This window comes from Zingiber officinale, chromosome 7A (genome assembly GCF_018446385.1).
Source record: "Zingiber officinale cultivar Zhangliang chromosome 7A, Zo_v1.1, whole genome shotgun sequence".
Classification (NCBI taxonomy): Eukaryota; Viridiplantae; Streptophyta; class Magnoliopsida; order Zingiberales; family Zingiberaceae; genus Zingiber; species Zingiber officinale.
This window is the reverse complement of record NC_055998.1, coordinates 130,493,636-130,507,806: the sequence shown is the minus strand read 5'-3', so window position 1 is coordinate 130,507,806 and position 14,171 is coordinate 130,493,636. Positions and strand designations below refer to the sequence as shown.

The window sequence follows — 14,171 nt, the reverse complement described above, 5'->3', positions numbered from 1 at the left end:
GAAGCTTGCTTCAGTCCATAAATGGACCGATTGAGCTTGCATACTAGATGCTCTTTGCCTTTTCAATAAATCCTTCCGTTGCTTCATATGGATGTTCTCTTCAAGACTTCCATTAAGGAAAGTCGTCTTGACATCCATTTGCCAAATCTCATAATCCATATGAGCAAAAAATGGATAAGAGTATCCTGATAGACTTAAGCATGGCTACGGTGAAAAGGTTTCCTCATAATCGATTCTCTTTCGAGTGTACCCTTTCGCAACAAGCCTAGCTTTGAAGGTTTCTACCTTCCGTCTCCTCTTTTCCTTTTGTAGATCCACTTGCATCCAACGGCTTTTACACCATCGTGTGGTTCTACAAGCTCCCAAACCTTATTAGAGTACATGGACTCTATTTCGAATTCATTGCCTTTTGCCAAGATGTCGATCTATATCTTGGAGTGCTTTCTCATATGAGGATCAGGTTCATGTTTACCCGGATCAAGTCCAAGACTCTCCCAAAACATGAATCTTTCAGTCTCTCACAACCTCCCACTACGACGAGGCATCTGTGGTTGTGTATTATGTGTGACACGTGTTGCGGTCTCTTGTGGTACTTCATCTTGTCCTGTTGACTCAAGTAGACATATCCTCTCTAAGTTCTTCTAAAACAACTTTACTATCTGGGCTTGTGATCCATTATATAGTCTTCTTCTAAAAACTGGGCATTGGTGCTAACAATGACCTTCGGTCTTTAGGACTATAAAATAAACCACCTTTTGTTCCTTTGGGATATCCTACAAACACGCGAACTTCTGACGAGATTCTAACTTATCAAGATCTGGTTTCAGACATGTCTGGACTACCCCAAACCGAATATGTCTTAGACTGGGTTTTCGCCATTCCACAATTCTATGGGAGTAGAAGAAACTGATTTAGAAGGTGCTAAGTTCAGAACGATATTGCTGCGTTTCAGAGCATATCCCAAAACGAATTTGGTAATTCAATAACTCATCATTGATCTAACCATCTCCATAAGAGTCCTATTCCTTCGCTCGCCACACCATTCTAGGTGTAGTCAATTGGGATTGAATCCGACTCGATAAGTAATTCCTAAACTCTCCTAAGAGGTATTCGCCACCACGATCGGATCAGTAGTGTCTTGATACTTTTACCTAGTCGCTTCTCCACATCGCCTTTGTATTCTTTGAACTTATCAAAGCACTCTGACTTACTGGCGCATTAGGTAAATGTATCCATATCTTGAATAATCGCCCATGAAAGAGACAAAATATTCAAAACCTCCTCTTGCCTGGACAGACATAGGACCACACAAATCAGAGTGAACCAATTCTAACACTTCTTTGGCTCTATACCCCTTGGCCTCGAACGGCCTCTTGGTCATTTTACCTTCTAAGCAAGATTCACAAGTTGGAAAATTTTCCAACTCTAATGAACTCAAAGTCCATCGGCTATAAGCCTCTGAATCCTACTTAAATTGATATGACCAAGTCTTAGATGCCAAAGATATGCTTGGTTCATTTCAAGGTTCTTTTCTCTTATTAGAATTAGAAGATGAGTTATAAATTTCCATGTTTTGCTTTGTGGAAGAAATTGATTTAAAGTATACAAATTGCCAACTAATGCACCGAACAGATAATCACTTTATTTCTTTTAATAACTACATCGTTACTAAAGGAAACCGAATATCCATCTAAAAGCAGTTTAGAAACTGAAATTAAATTCTTTCTAAAACTCGGGTACATAAAGACAATTTCTTAAACCAAATTCCTATTTCTACTAAAAGATAAGTAGACGTCTCCCATCGCAGATGCCACCTTAGTAGCATTGCCCATGAGACTGTAATTTCTCCTTCAGATAGTCGTCGGGTTTCTGGAACCCCTGCAAGGAATTGCAGACATGATCAGTGGCTCTCGTATCTACACACCAGGTGCTAGTAGATAACACCGCTAAACATGTTTCAACAACTAGAGTATGAGATATACCTTTGTTTTGGTTCCTACGAGGACAGTCCGCCTTCCAATGTCCTGCCTGCTTACAGATGAAGCACTTGCCCTTCGGCTTCTTCATTCTACTCTGAGATTTATTCACTTTCTTTGCTGAACCAGCTTGTTTCTTCTTCTTCTTTCCTTTTGGTTTAGAAGTAGAACCGTTTTCAGCATAGTGAATTTGAGCATTGTGACGAAATAATCCTTCTGCTGCTTGAAGTTCTGTCAGTAGTTCCGCTAATGAATAAACCCTCTTATTCATATTATAGTTCAGGCGAAACTGCTCAAAACTTCTAGGTAGCGTTTGGAGGATCATATCGATCTGGGTTTCCCCATCAATTTCTCCTCCAAGGATCTGTATCTCGTTCAGATAAGCCATCATCTTTAGGATATGATCCCTTATAGGAGTACCCTCTTGCATGGTGGCTGTCATTATCTTTCTCATGGCTTCTTGCCTAGAAGCCCTATCCTGATGACCAAAGAGTTCCTTGAGATTGTTCATAATATCATAGGCTGTTGATAAATCTTGCAATACATTTGACATTGAAGCCAAAATGTAACACCGCGCCATCTCATCCGCTTACCCATTTCCTATGATATTCAATCTCCTCTTGGGTAGATTCACCAATGGGTGCATCAGGACACGGCTCAGTCAGACATATTTATAGCTTTCAGCAATAAGAACAATGTCCGGGTTTCTTTTCCAATCTATGTAGTTTGGTCCAAGAAGTCTATTCTGTTGAAGTATGATGGACAGTGGGTTGAAAGACATCCTAAGAATCACAAATAACTTTTGGTCGAACTCTAAATTTAGAATAATATTGATTCCTCAAACAATACTATTTTAAATTAACCAACACCTCATCACACCGTGAATTTTGTATGCCACGTTAGTGTGGACGATACAAATTCAACATTTGTAAAGGAGGGTTTTAACCCATTAATTTTATTATCTTGTCAACCTAACTTTTAACAAATAAAATTAATAGTTGGTATTATTTGGTCACACAAATAATAATAGTGACTCCGTTGGGAGGATACTATTAGATGTGTCTAAGTGTATACCATTACTTGACACTAAGTCCATTAATAAGATTATGCCCTTCCGCTGGGGAAGATCACACGCCTTAATTAATTTCCTATAGTCATCCAAAATGGAAGTCTGCTCTAGTGATCCACAAACAAGCTCATCCGCATGGAGGAAGGCACTCGAGCCAACGCCAAGCTTGTTTGCATCACTTACAAACCAAGAATGGAGACCATGGGATTTATTTAAAATCCCTCTCCCACTTAGTTATTTATAAATGAGGAATTTTAACTATGCTAGCCTACTAAACTTGTAAACTAACATGCACACACAGCATAATATAAAAGCAATAAATAGAAAATCTAATTTTCAACTATTATGGCTTTTATCTTTAATCGTCCTTCGTGTTTTGTCATCCGAAGCTGCCGCCATATTTGGCCACCGCCATCGGGTCTAACTGTCGCATCCATCTTGCTCCGAGTTCCGCTGCGCCTCGTCCTTAGAAGGTTCCACGCTTTGCAAGATTCGATCCATGACATAAATAGAATTTTACATTTTGATCCTATATTCCATAAAAGGAATGTACATGTATCTAGATCAAAATAAAATCCTAATAAAACTAAATACAGCCCGTATTTTAATACAATCATGCACACACATATAAATTGCCCTTGACATGTCCAAGGGTCCAATCACACACATAATTAACTAAAAGCCATAATAGTTGAATCCTGCATCCACAAAGTTATCACATCCTACTATTAACCTGCCTAAATTATGTATGACATGTGCATAATTAAACTAAATACCAAATACACAGAGGTAAAACCCTAGCTCTGATACCAATTGTTGGTTGCTACTCGGAAAACCTAGAGGTTCCACTGTACAAAAATTTTGTACAAAGGTCTGAACCTTTTTCCTAGCTACCATGTATTCTTTTAAATTAAATTTTGGATCGCCTGCGGAACTTAACACGTTTGATCCAAAACTTAATCTATTTGTTCTTTTAGGTTTTGACTTGGATCTCCTGCGGAACTTAACACGTTCGACCCAAGTCTCCTTAAGTTATTAATTCCATTAAATATTAATTTCCATAAAAGGTTCCCAGTACTGACGTGGCGAGGCACATGACCTTCTTGGATATGGGAGCAACCACCACCGACTAGACAAAACCTTTAATAGAAAGCTAATATTTAATTTCCTAAAATAACTTTAGGTTAACCAAAGAGAACAATCAAATCACAAGGAAAAGAAAGAAACAAAAGAACACAACTTCGAAAAAACATATTCGAAATACTAGAACGTAAGCCTCTTGTATTTGGTATTATTTCCATAAATAACTAGCATGATGCGGAAATAGAAATTACTAGTTATACCTTGTAGAAAAACCTCTTGATCTTCTACCGTATTCCTCTTCTAACCTCGGACGTTGTGTGGGCAACGATCTTCCAAGATGAGAAACCACAAACCACCTTCTTCTCCTCCAAGCAAGGTTCGGCCACAAAAGAAAAGCTTCACCAAGGAGAAAAACCAAAATACTAACCAAGCTCCAAGAGATGCTAGCTTTCTCTCCTTCTTCTTCTTCTTCTCCGAGTAGTATCCGGCCACCACAAGAACTCCAAGGGAGAGGGAGAGGTTCGGCCACCACAAGAGGAAGAGAAGGAGATGATGGCCGGCCACACCAAGGAACAAAAGAGGGAGAGGAATAATAGATGTTGTGTCTTGTGAAGGCACCCTCACCCCTTCTTTTATATTCCTTGGCCTAGGTAAATTAGGAAATTTAATTACAATAAATTTTCCTTAATTTCCTTGACATGATTTAATTGAGAAAAATAAAATAATATTTCCCCAATTAAACAATGATGGCCGGCCAAATCAATAGGAAGCAAATTGGACAAGTTTCAATCAACAATTAAAACTTTCCTTATTTGTTTCCGGAAATTTTAAAAAATAAAATTTCTCTTTAAAATCTCTTAATGTTTAATAAAAGGAAATATCTATAATTTTAATTTTATTAACATGTGAATAATTTTAAAGAGAAAATAAAACATCTCTCCAATTTACAAATAAGGAAAGAGATCTAATCTCTTTCTTTAATCTTTTGTAAATCTTTTACAAGAGAGATATTTTAATTTTAATTCTCTTTTAAATAAATCTTCCACATAATAATAAACATTAAAATTAAATTTTCTTTTTAATTAATTATGGTCGGCCCTACTAGCTTGGGTTCAGCTAGGGCCGGCCACCTTAAACCCAAGCTTAGGCCCTAGCTTGGTTCCCAAGCTAGCTTGGCCGGCCCCTTAGGTGGGTATAGAAGGTGGGTATATGTGGGTATAGTACTCTATAAATAAGAGGCTACGATAGGGACCGAGAGGAGGAATTGGTTTTGGTCTCCGATAAAATTAAGCATCCCATGTTCCCCAACACACAACTTAATTTTATCAATGATAATTCATTCCACTAGAGAACTATCATTGAACTACCGCACCAATCCCAAATTACATTTTGGGCTCCTTCTTATTATGAGTGTGTTAGTCTCCTGTGTTTAAGATATCGAATGTCCACTAATTAAGTGAGTTACTGACAATTCATTTAATTAATATCTAAGTCCAAGAGTAGTACCACTCAACCTTATTATCATGTCGGACTAAGTCCACCTGCAGGTTTAACATGACAATCTTTATGAGCTCCTCTTGAGGACATTATCAACCTAGTATCACTAGGACACGCTTTCCTTCTATAATCAACAACACACACTAAGTGATACCATTTCCCAATTTATCGAGTTTATTGATTCATCGAACTAAATCTCACCCATTGATAAATTAAAGAAATAAATATCAAACATATGTGCTTGTTATTATATTAGGATTAAGAGCACACACTTCCATAATAACTGAGGTCTTTGTTCCTTTATAAAGTCAGTATAAAAGGAACGACCTCAAATGGTCCTACTCAATACACTCTGAGTGTACTAGTGTAATTATATAGTCAAGATAAACTAATACCTAATTACACTACGACCTTCTAATGGTTTGTTCCTTTCCATTCTGGTCGTGAGCTACTGTTTATAATTTATAAGGTACTGATAACATCATCTTCTGTATGTGACACCACATACTATGTTATCTACAATATAAATTAAATGAACAACTACAAACAAATGTAGATAATTAGACCAAATGTGATTCTTTATTCATAATGAATGTTTACAAAGCTTAGGCTTTCAGTATACACTCCAACAAGGAATACTCTACACTTGACTCCATCGATATACTGGTGGAGCGTGGCCATATTGTCGAACTTGATCAGATGGTTCTCGAGGTCAGTTGCCCCCGTGTATTCCCCAATCGTCAGTGCTCTGTAGTGAAGTGGCAACTAATCTTCTAGGATCTCTTGTGAGAATTGCCTATTGATCCGCTCAGAAAAGTCATCGAGCCGTGGTGCCTTGCCCTTCCACTTATCTCAGACTGTCACATCTTCTAAAGAGGATCCTTGTGTCCTCTCCGCTCAGCCTTGTTCTTCTATGGGGGTGTGGAATAACGCCCGGTGATAGGGGATCGACACGTTAGATGCTTCTCCGAATGCCCCAGTCGACCTGTTGTTCAACTTGTGAATGACAGGGTTTTTCGCTCAGGCTCTCAACTCAGGTAGTTGGCCTAGCATTGATGCTACAGGATCGCTCGCTCAACACTCGGTTGCTGCCTGCTGCTGCTCCACCAGTTTCGCAGCTCGGGCTTGTATTAACATTTCCAAGTCCTCTTGTTTTAACATTACCATAGTAAGTCGTCCAACGCCCTCTATCTTCACATTTTGGCTATAAGTAAGTTTCCATAGACGACGTCAAATATGTTCCTATCCGAAAGCGGAGAAGATGACAAGTTGGGGTTGTGGTTGGAAGGTTGACGAGGCGAAGACTCCGCATGACTCTACAACACAAAAGACGTCAGTGCCTAGCCGAGAAGGCGTTCTCGGCGTTGGCCTTTTACGCTCAAGTCAATTTTCGGTGAAGAATAATAAGAATGTTGTAGCAAAGAGCGTGTGAAATAACGAAGTTGCTTTAGGATCGAGATGCGCTAGAAGGGGGTGAATAGCGCTTGTGGCTTTCACATTTGTTTTAAAACAATCGGGCAGAGAGAGTAAAGGCAATGAAATAAAGAAAGAGACAAAAGAATAATGATAACTCGACCAAGATTTATTTGGTTCAGAGCCTGTGGTGACTACTACTCCAAGGCCTGCACATGAGAGTGCTTTCGTTAGAAAAACACTAATCAATCAGAAAGTTACAATAGATGATTACAATTTCAACACAAGTAACTCTAATAAAAACAATACCAACGACTTGGAGGATTAGATATTCAGTGAAGTCATCGTCGGAGCAGCTTTCGAGCATCGAGAAGGTGTTTTCTGAGCAGCACAAAGAAGCGAAAGTTGTTCGGAATGTTGTTTTTGAAGTGTTGGTTGAATCCTCCTTTTATAGCCCACTCCGAGCGCCTGGAACCTCCCTCAGACGCCCCCACGGGGCTAATGTGGCTTGCTCTCGTCGAAACTTGATCTGCAAAAATTATCCTTCTTCGGACACCCGGACCACCTGCAAGTGCCCTGACCACCTGCAAGCGCCCGAACCACCCCCCGGGCACCCGGACCGTGACGTAGGCCCGCTATTTAGTTCGCTCCAACTTGCTGTGAAGATCGACTTTCAGCAGCCCGGACGCTTGGAGCGAGTCCGAGCGTCCGAACTGCTAAGGTGCTTGGCCAAGCGCCCCTCCAGGGCATCACTTCACTGAAGGTATCCTGGGCGCCCGAAGCAGCTCTAGGCGCCCGGACTCCCTCCAGGCGCCTAGACCACCATTTTTCTGCACTTGTATTTTCTACAAAAACAAGGTTAGTCCAAGCAAATAATATTTTTAAAATGACAAGTTTTGACAGCTTTTGGACTGTCCGGTCATGACTTTGAGTTTTAGTGAAATTCTAGGTCGAATAGACACATACTGTTCCCTCTTCGGGAAACACATCCTCACCTACTCTTCTCAGGAGAAATTACCTTTGCCAATCCGATCCTCCCGCCCGTCTGGACTTTTTCTCAGCGCCCGAGACTTCAGGACTTCATGTTGGGCGTCCGCTCCATGACCCTTTCAGTCTTCCACCTAGTGTCCGCGACCTCAGGATTTTCTACTAGAGTCATCGACTCTAGGATTTCACCCAAAGTCCTCAACCAGCCAAGACTTCGCCTAGTCTCTTGGACCAGAACTCCGTTGCCTAACTACAGTTAGGACTTTCTACCTGCTTAGCCTCAATTAGGACTTTTCTCTGCCTAAAATCACTTAGGACTTTCTTACAAACTCAGACATACTTGTTAGATCATAAGATAGCTTAACTTTGAACCTCTTTGTCATTATCAAAACACAGGTTCGATCGTCTGATGCTCCCTGTACCAACAGTTGTGCATACCTCCGCCTATAGATGGGAACCCCCTTTTATAGTGTCACTGTAACGCCTGCACACGCATCTCAAAACGTGAGTACATTTTCCAAAGCGTCCTAGGAAAAGACAAATCAAAAAGTGTACCTGACACTTTTCCTTAAGCGAGTATGCAAATCCTTGATGTGATGGGCTGGAAGCTTCTAAAGTACGATTCGTCTACTGAACATGCTCTGTTGTCAGTAGCACAAACATCCAAAAGAGTACGAGGGGATATATAGTTGGGCCCCACTATTGGTCGACCGACCCTCGCTCGGAATGGCTGTTTCCGTTCGACCGAGCTGAACAGAGTAATCTCCTTTCACTTTGCTATCCTTATTGTCTTAGGGTTGGTTTTCATCTTACTGGACATGCCATCTAGTTAGCCGAGTCGATGGTCCGGAGATTTTATTGTTGTCTCTATCGTTCCGCTACGAGTTTTCAAAGACTAGTCGTATCGTCCGACCTTAACTTTCCGCTCAACTATCTTCACCTGATCTATGGACCATATTTTTTAATTTTACCCTCTACGTCAACCATTCTTCTTTAAACACATTTTTAATGGAACTCCTTTGTTATCACTGTATCATTTTCTATTACAAATTTTAGGACAATTTACCGACAATAATATGACTTGTTATATAGATATCAAGTAACTTATAATGTATTAAAATAAAAATATTAACCTACATTTAATTTATTATAGTAAATTATGAAAAAAAATATAGTTATATCACTTTCTAGAATATTCCACCATCCTACGTGCAGTCGTTCGACGGGGGATCTCACGCCGTGGCCAAACGGAATTAACGGCGACGTTAGTTAACGGAGCAGCGCCTTTGAACATTTCTCGCCTCCTTGCCGGATTCGACGGTGTCGATCTCATCCTGGAGACGCTGCGTTGCAGCGGTACAAAGGCCCCGGCCCACGGATGCCTTCACTCACCCGTCTCGCAGCGAATCTGAAACATTTGGGGACCAAAAAGCAGAGAGTCGGTCTTGGGAGGCGAATCCAACGATGGCGGAGCAAGAGGAGACGCTGATCCAGAAGATAGAGGAGAAGAATCGCGGCGGAGATGACTATTCGTCGTCGTCGGAGTCCGACGGCGAGAAGTCGAAGGTGTCGGCGGCAGCGGAGGCCGCCAAGGCCAAGATCTACCGACTCTTCGGCCGGGAGAAGCCCGTGCACCAGATCTTGGGCGGCGGAAAGCGTACGATCTTGATCCTGCTTTCTCTTAGTTTTTGCCTTCGCTTCCTCTTTCCGGAGTAGACTGTTGTAGTTGTATCTCGCTGGATCGGTCCGAGTGTCGCCGTGGCTATTCTGTTCTATTGGCTTTTAGGATTTTGGGATCGATCTCTGTGATCTATCCCCTATCCTCTTTTTATGGAGTCGGTAGGATTTTTCATCCATTGTTTTATAACGAAATAACGAAGAGATAAAAAAAAAACCATTAGTCTTTGGTTCTTAGTAAAAAAATCTGATTTGGTTTATTAATTCGAGTGACATTCCAGTTTCTTATTATAGACTATTCCATCGGACGAGTTTTATGAGGATTATTACGATTTCCTGTGGGATTATCTGACTCTTAGCAGGCAACATTTGTTTTTTTTCTTCTTCTTTTCATTAGAGGACTCTTATTTAAGTGTCCCATAAAGTGCCAAGTTATCTGATTTGAACTGATTATGAATTTAGTACCAGCTCTTTCAGTCATTCCACTGGATCTTTTGTTTTTCTGCTGGTCATTCTACTGCATTATCATGCATTTTTACCTCGTGATTCCTGCTATCAATTATGTAAGGAAAATTTTCAATTGTGTTTCCTATCCCCTTTTTGGAGAATGAATTACACCAAGATGGGATCGAAGCTGTAACACCATCAAGGCCCATGATCACTGACCTGAAAGCTTTAGATGTAACAAATATTGTACATTAATTCACCGTAACTATTATCCCTACGCTGTATAGTCCTGGAAGGTATCTATATATCTCAAAAGATTACCTTTTTTGGTTGTAGCCTCCAATCCTTTTGGATATGATCCTACTTCACCATAATTTCAAAGGAGATTATTATTGACACATGTCTTAAGCAGCATATTGTGCCTCTAGCTACTACCAAGGGTTTCTTAGTGAGCTTTCACCGGCCACGCCTAACATAGTGCAATACCATAGATCATCTAATCTTCATATAGGGATGAAATTGTTTCTGGAATGTGCTTCACTTCCCATAACAACGGTTTTGTTCTATTGCTAGTGTCAAGCTATGCATCACCTTTACACATTTTTTCTAGTCCACTGTTTCTTATCTGTATTACACCAGAATCAGCTGTAGTATTGAATGGAAACATGTCTCCTATGGATGAAGCATGAGTGGAAGTCACTGTTGATCAACCCAAGTGAAGTCTTGTTGAGCAAGATTGGCATTTTCTTCATTGCATACATTGAAATAGTCTTCACAAATGATGACGGCTGTTCTGTTTTTCCTAGCCTTGTTTTTTCTTTCATTTTTCTATTGTTTTTCTACATCTGCACATTCATTTTAAAGGAAGTAACATCCAACAGCCTTGATTGAAACTTGTATTCTGACTATCCTGACTTTTAGGATTGCTTCACTTCTTATTCTCTCTAGCACTAACAACTTATTGAGAAGGCCGAGTATCAATGTCTGCTTTCTTTTTTCTCATTCACCATTTATTGGACTCTTGTACACATCTCTATGTGTGGTTGAGTTTGTGATTGAGACTCACTGTAGGCCTGCCATGTATTAGAATGGAAGGGAGAAGCCACAAGATTTCTACTTCATCTTTGAAGATAATCTTCTTTTAATCTATTAATAATCCTGCACCTCATTCAATTAATATCTATACTTTCTATTCATAAAATTCCTTGTTAGGTAAAGTTTCTTCCTGTTGGTTCTCTATTAACAGTTCTTTTATCTTCAACCATCATGTGTGTTCATCTATGCCATCTACGATCTGGTTGTGTTCTCCCCATTGCTGTATACAATCAATTTTTATCTCTGTTTGAAGGTTTTTGATCATTGTCCGACCTATCCAGGAGCTCAACAGATTCATTCAATTTTTTAGCACAAGTTTTTTAATAGGGCAAGTATTTCATCTTGGTGTGCGTACATAATTTTGCTCACATAGTAATCATGGCTTTGATGCTGTGGAAGTGGTTGATGCACTCCTACTTTGTTTGTCCAATAAATGTGAAAGATTTAAGAAGACAACTATGCTAATTGAATACAAAACAGAGCAAGGTAACAAGTACATACAGAATTAAAACGCGAAGATATACTGTCAAAAATCATACAGACAAAAATATATAGATATCAAATATCCAATCAATATCACAATACCCTCTCTCTCTCGCCCTATGTCTTCCAAGGTTTCATCTTCAGAACATTCTCTTTATCAGTGTTCTCATGCATCTGCACACTTTTGTACGCACCAGGGTCAAAATCCTTTTGTACGCCAAGTCCAATGTGGGATTTGATTGAATCATTGATCCAGATATTTCTCTGTTGATTTGACTTATCTTAGGTCATCTAACGCTCATCAATCATTTGCAGCTGCTGATGTTTTTCTATGGAAGGACAAGAAAGCCTCTGCAGCTGTCCTTGGTGGGGCAACAACAATCTGGATCCTGTTTGAGCTTATGGAATACCACTTGCTTACTCTAGTCTGCCACTCCCTTATATTTGCTCTTGCTATCATTTTCCTCTGGTCCAATGCTACTAATTTGATTAACAAGTAAGTCCAGTGCTATCAATTTTTTTTCCTCTCTACTTTGAATGATATGGAATCCTCTGATTGATTGCTTGTGTTTATTTAATGGTAGGTCTCGTCCTCACATTCCTGAGGTGAGCATTCCTGAAGATCTGACAGTGAAAATTGCACTTTCTCTGAGATATGAGATCAACAGGAGCCTTGCAGTTTTAAGGGAAATTGCATTAGGACGGGATCTGAAGAAATTCCTTACTGTATGCTTCTAAATATATATATATATATATATCTGTTCCAGAAGATTTGGATCTCATTTTTAAATATTCTGATTTGTGTCTTGGATTCAGGTGATTGCTGGACTATGGGTTTTTTCAATCATAGGGAACTTCACCAACTTCTTGACGCTGTTTTATATTGGTATTTTGCCTTCAATTTGCTTTCTTGTTTTTTTTTTTATCTGTGCTGAAAATTATTCTTTTGTTTTTGGCTGTAGTTTTCGTCACACTTCACACTGTGCCTTTCTTATACAACAAATATGAAGACGAAGTTGATGGCTTCACCGAGAAGGCAATTGCAGAATTCAAGAAGCATTATGCAGTGGTTCATGCCAAGTATCTGAGCAAGATACCAAAAGGGCCGTTGAAAGATAAAAAAATCCAGTAAGGTATGGTGGCCATGCTCGATGGTAGATATCGTTTTCTTTTGGTGACTACTTTGGCTCTGCTTTGAACCCTCTCAGTACTGGACTGAGTAGCTGGCTTTTGAAACTTGTGTTGTGGCTGGGAGCAGCTCTTGCCTTTCTTATGTGGGTCGCCGTCCTGAAATTTGTTTATGTGTTGGCAAATCTACATGCTATATTTATGTTTGTTCGGAGTGTAGAGGTAGAATTGATGGGTTTGTTAGACATTCTGCATGTGAACTTGGTAAATTATGTAGGGATTCCAAAAAAGATGATTCAAGCTTGAATCTCCATATTTTCAGTTTGTGCATATTTCCTTAAACTCGGTTCTTTGCTTGCTTCAAGTTGGCCATGTTTGATGGCTGCCGATGAATTGTCGGCTGTGTTCACCTTATCCTGAAAGAGGTCTATTAGGTTGAGCACCAAATGATATTAATTTGAACTTTTGAAGAGGAGGATGAGCTACGACACCTTTTTTATTATAAGTTCTTAGAAGTTAGAACATAGGAATTTCTACTGTTGAGAGCTTGAAAGATCTAGAAAGTTTGAGAAGATAAAAGATCTTGATGGTTTTAAGCTATTGAAATTGTTTGAGGCACTTGTGATTAAGAAGTTGAAAGATCTCGATGGTTTCAAGCTGTCCAATGGATGTAGCTAAGTTGGTACTTGGCCTCTGGAACAGCATAACACTCCAGTGATAAATTATGGATCTAAAATTTGAGATTCGGGATTTTTTTTTTTTCCTTAATAAGTAGTGGATTTGAGAATGTTGACTCAGATGGATCTGTGTATATTTTTTTTAATTTATCTTACTAGTCGATTGAATATTTTTACATGACTAGATCAGTCTCTCAGTTTTGACTTTATCTAACTTGATTGATCATATTTTTAAAGTTGGTATTTGAGTGCTTTAATGAGCACTTCAACATCAATCTCTAAGTGTCGATAAAATTTTATTTTGTATATTTAATTATTACAAAAGGATAAATATAGGGTGTTGCCTTTGTTCTAAATTTTTTTGTATTCGATTTTCTCTTTCGGAGATATCGGAAGATGTTTTTAGTGGATTATTCGTCGATAGGTCCGCGAGACCTGAGTCTTCGGAGTAGGAGTCATCAAATGTTCCGAACTAAGTAAAATCGTTTGTGTTTTCTTGTATTGCGTTCTTTTTAATTTATGATGTGTGTACTTGTGTTTTAAAAATGTTAAAATAAGTTGTTTTTTTTTAACCACGTGATTCAATCCCCCCCCTCTCCTTTCACACACGTAATCAATTCAACAGAAAGAGGTTCCATT

At 39.3% G+C, this 14,171-nt stretch overlaps 1 protein-coding gene across 1 annotated transcript; it reads left to right on the top strand.

Annotated features, from left to right (window-relative positions):
- Positions 1 to 9,401: 9,401 nt before the first annotated feature.
- On the top strand, positions 9,402 to 13,170 carry LOC122002572 (reticulon-like protein B2). Its single transcript, XM_042557785.1, has 5 exons — positions 9,402 to 9,682; positions 12,043 to 12,223; positions 12,312 to 12,453; positions 12,544 to 12,613; positions 12,690 to 13,170. The coding sequence occupies exons 1-5, from the start codon at positions 9,490 to 9,492 to the stop codon at positions 12,857 to 12,859; spliced, it is 756 nt and encodes a 251-aa protein (XP_042413719.1). The 5' UTR covers positions 9,402 to 9,489; the 3' UTR covers positions 12,860 to 13,170.
- The last annotated feature ends 1,001 nt before the right edge of the window (positions 13,171 to 14,171 follow it).

Coding starts and splice junctions, on each gene's coding strand:
- LOC122002572 (XM_042557785.1), top strand. CDS start 9,490: ATGGCGGAGCAAGAGGAGACGCTGATCCAGAAGATAGAGGAGAAGAAT. Junction 9,683..12,042: donor GATCTTGGGCGGCGGAAAGC/GTACGATCTTGA, acceptor AATCATTTGCAG/CTGCTGATGTTTTTCTATGG. Junction 12,224..12,311: donor GCTACTAATTTGATTAACAA/GTAAGTCCAGTG, acceptor ATTTAATGGTAG/GTCTCGTCCTCACATTCCTG.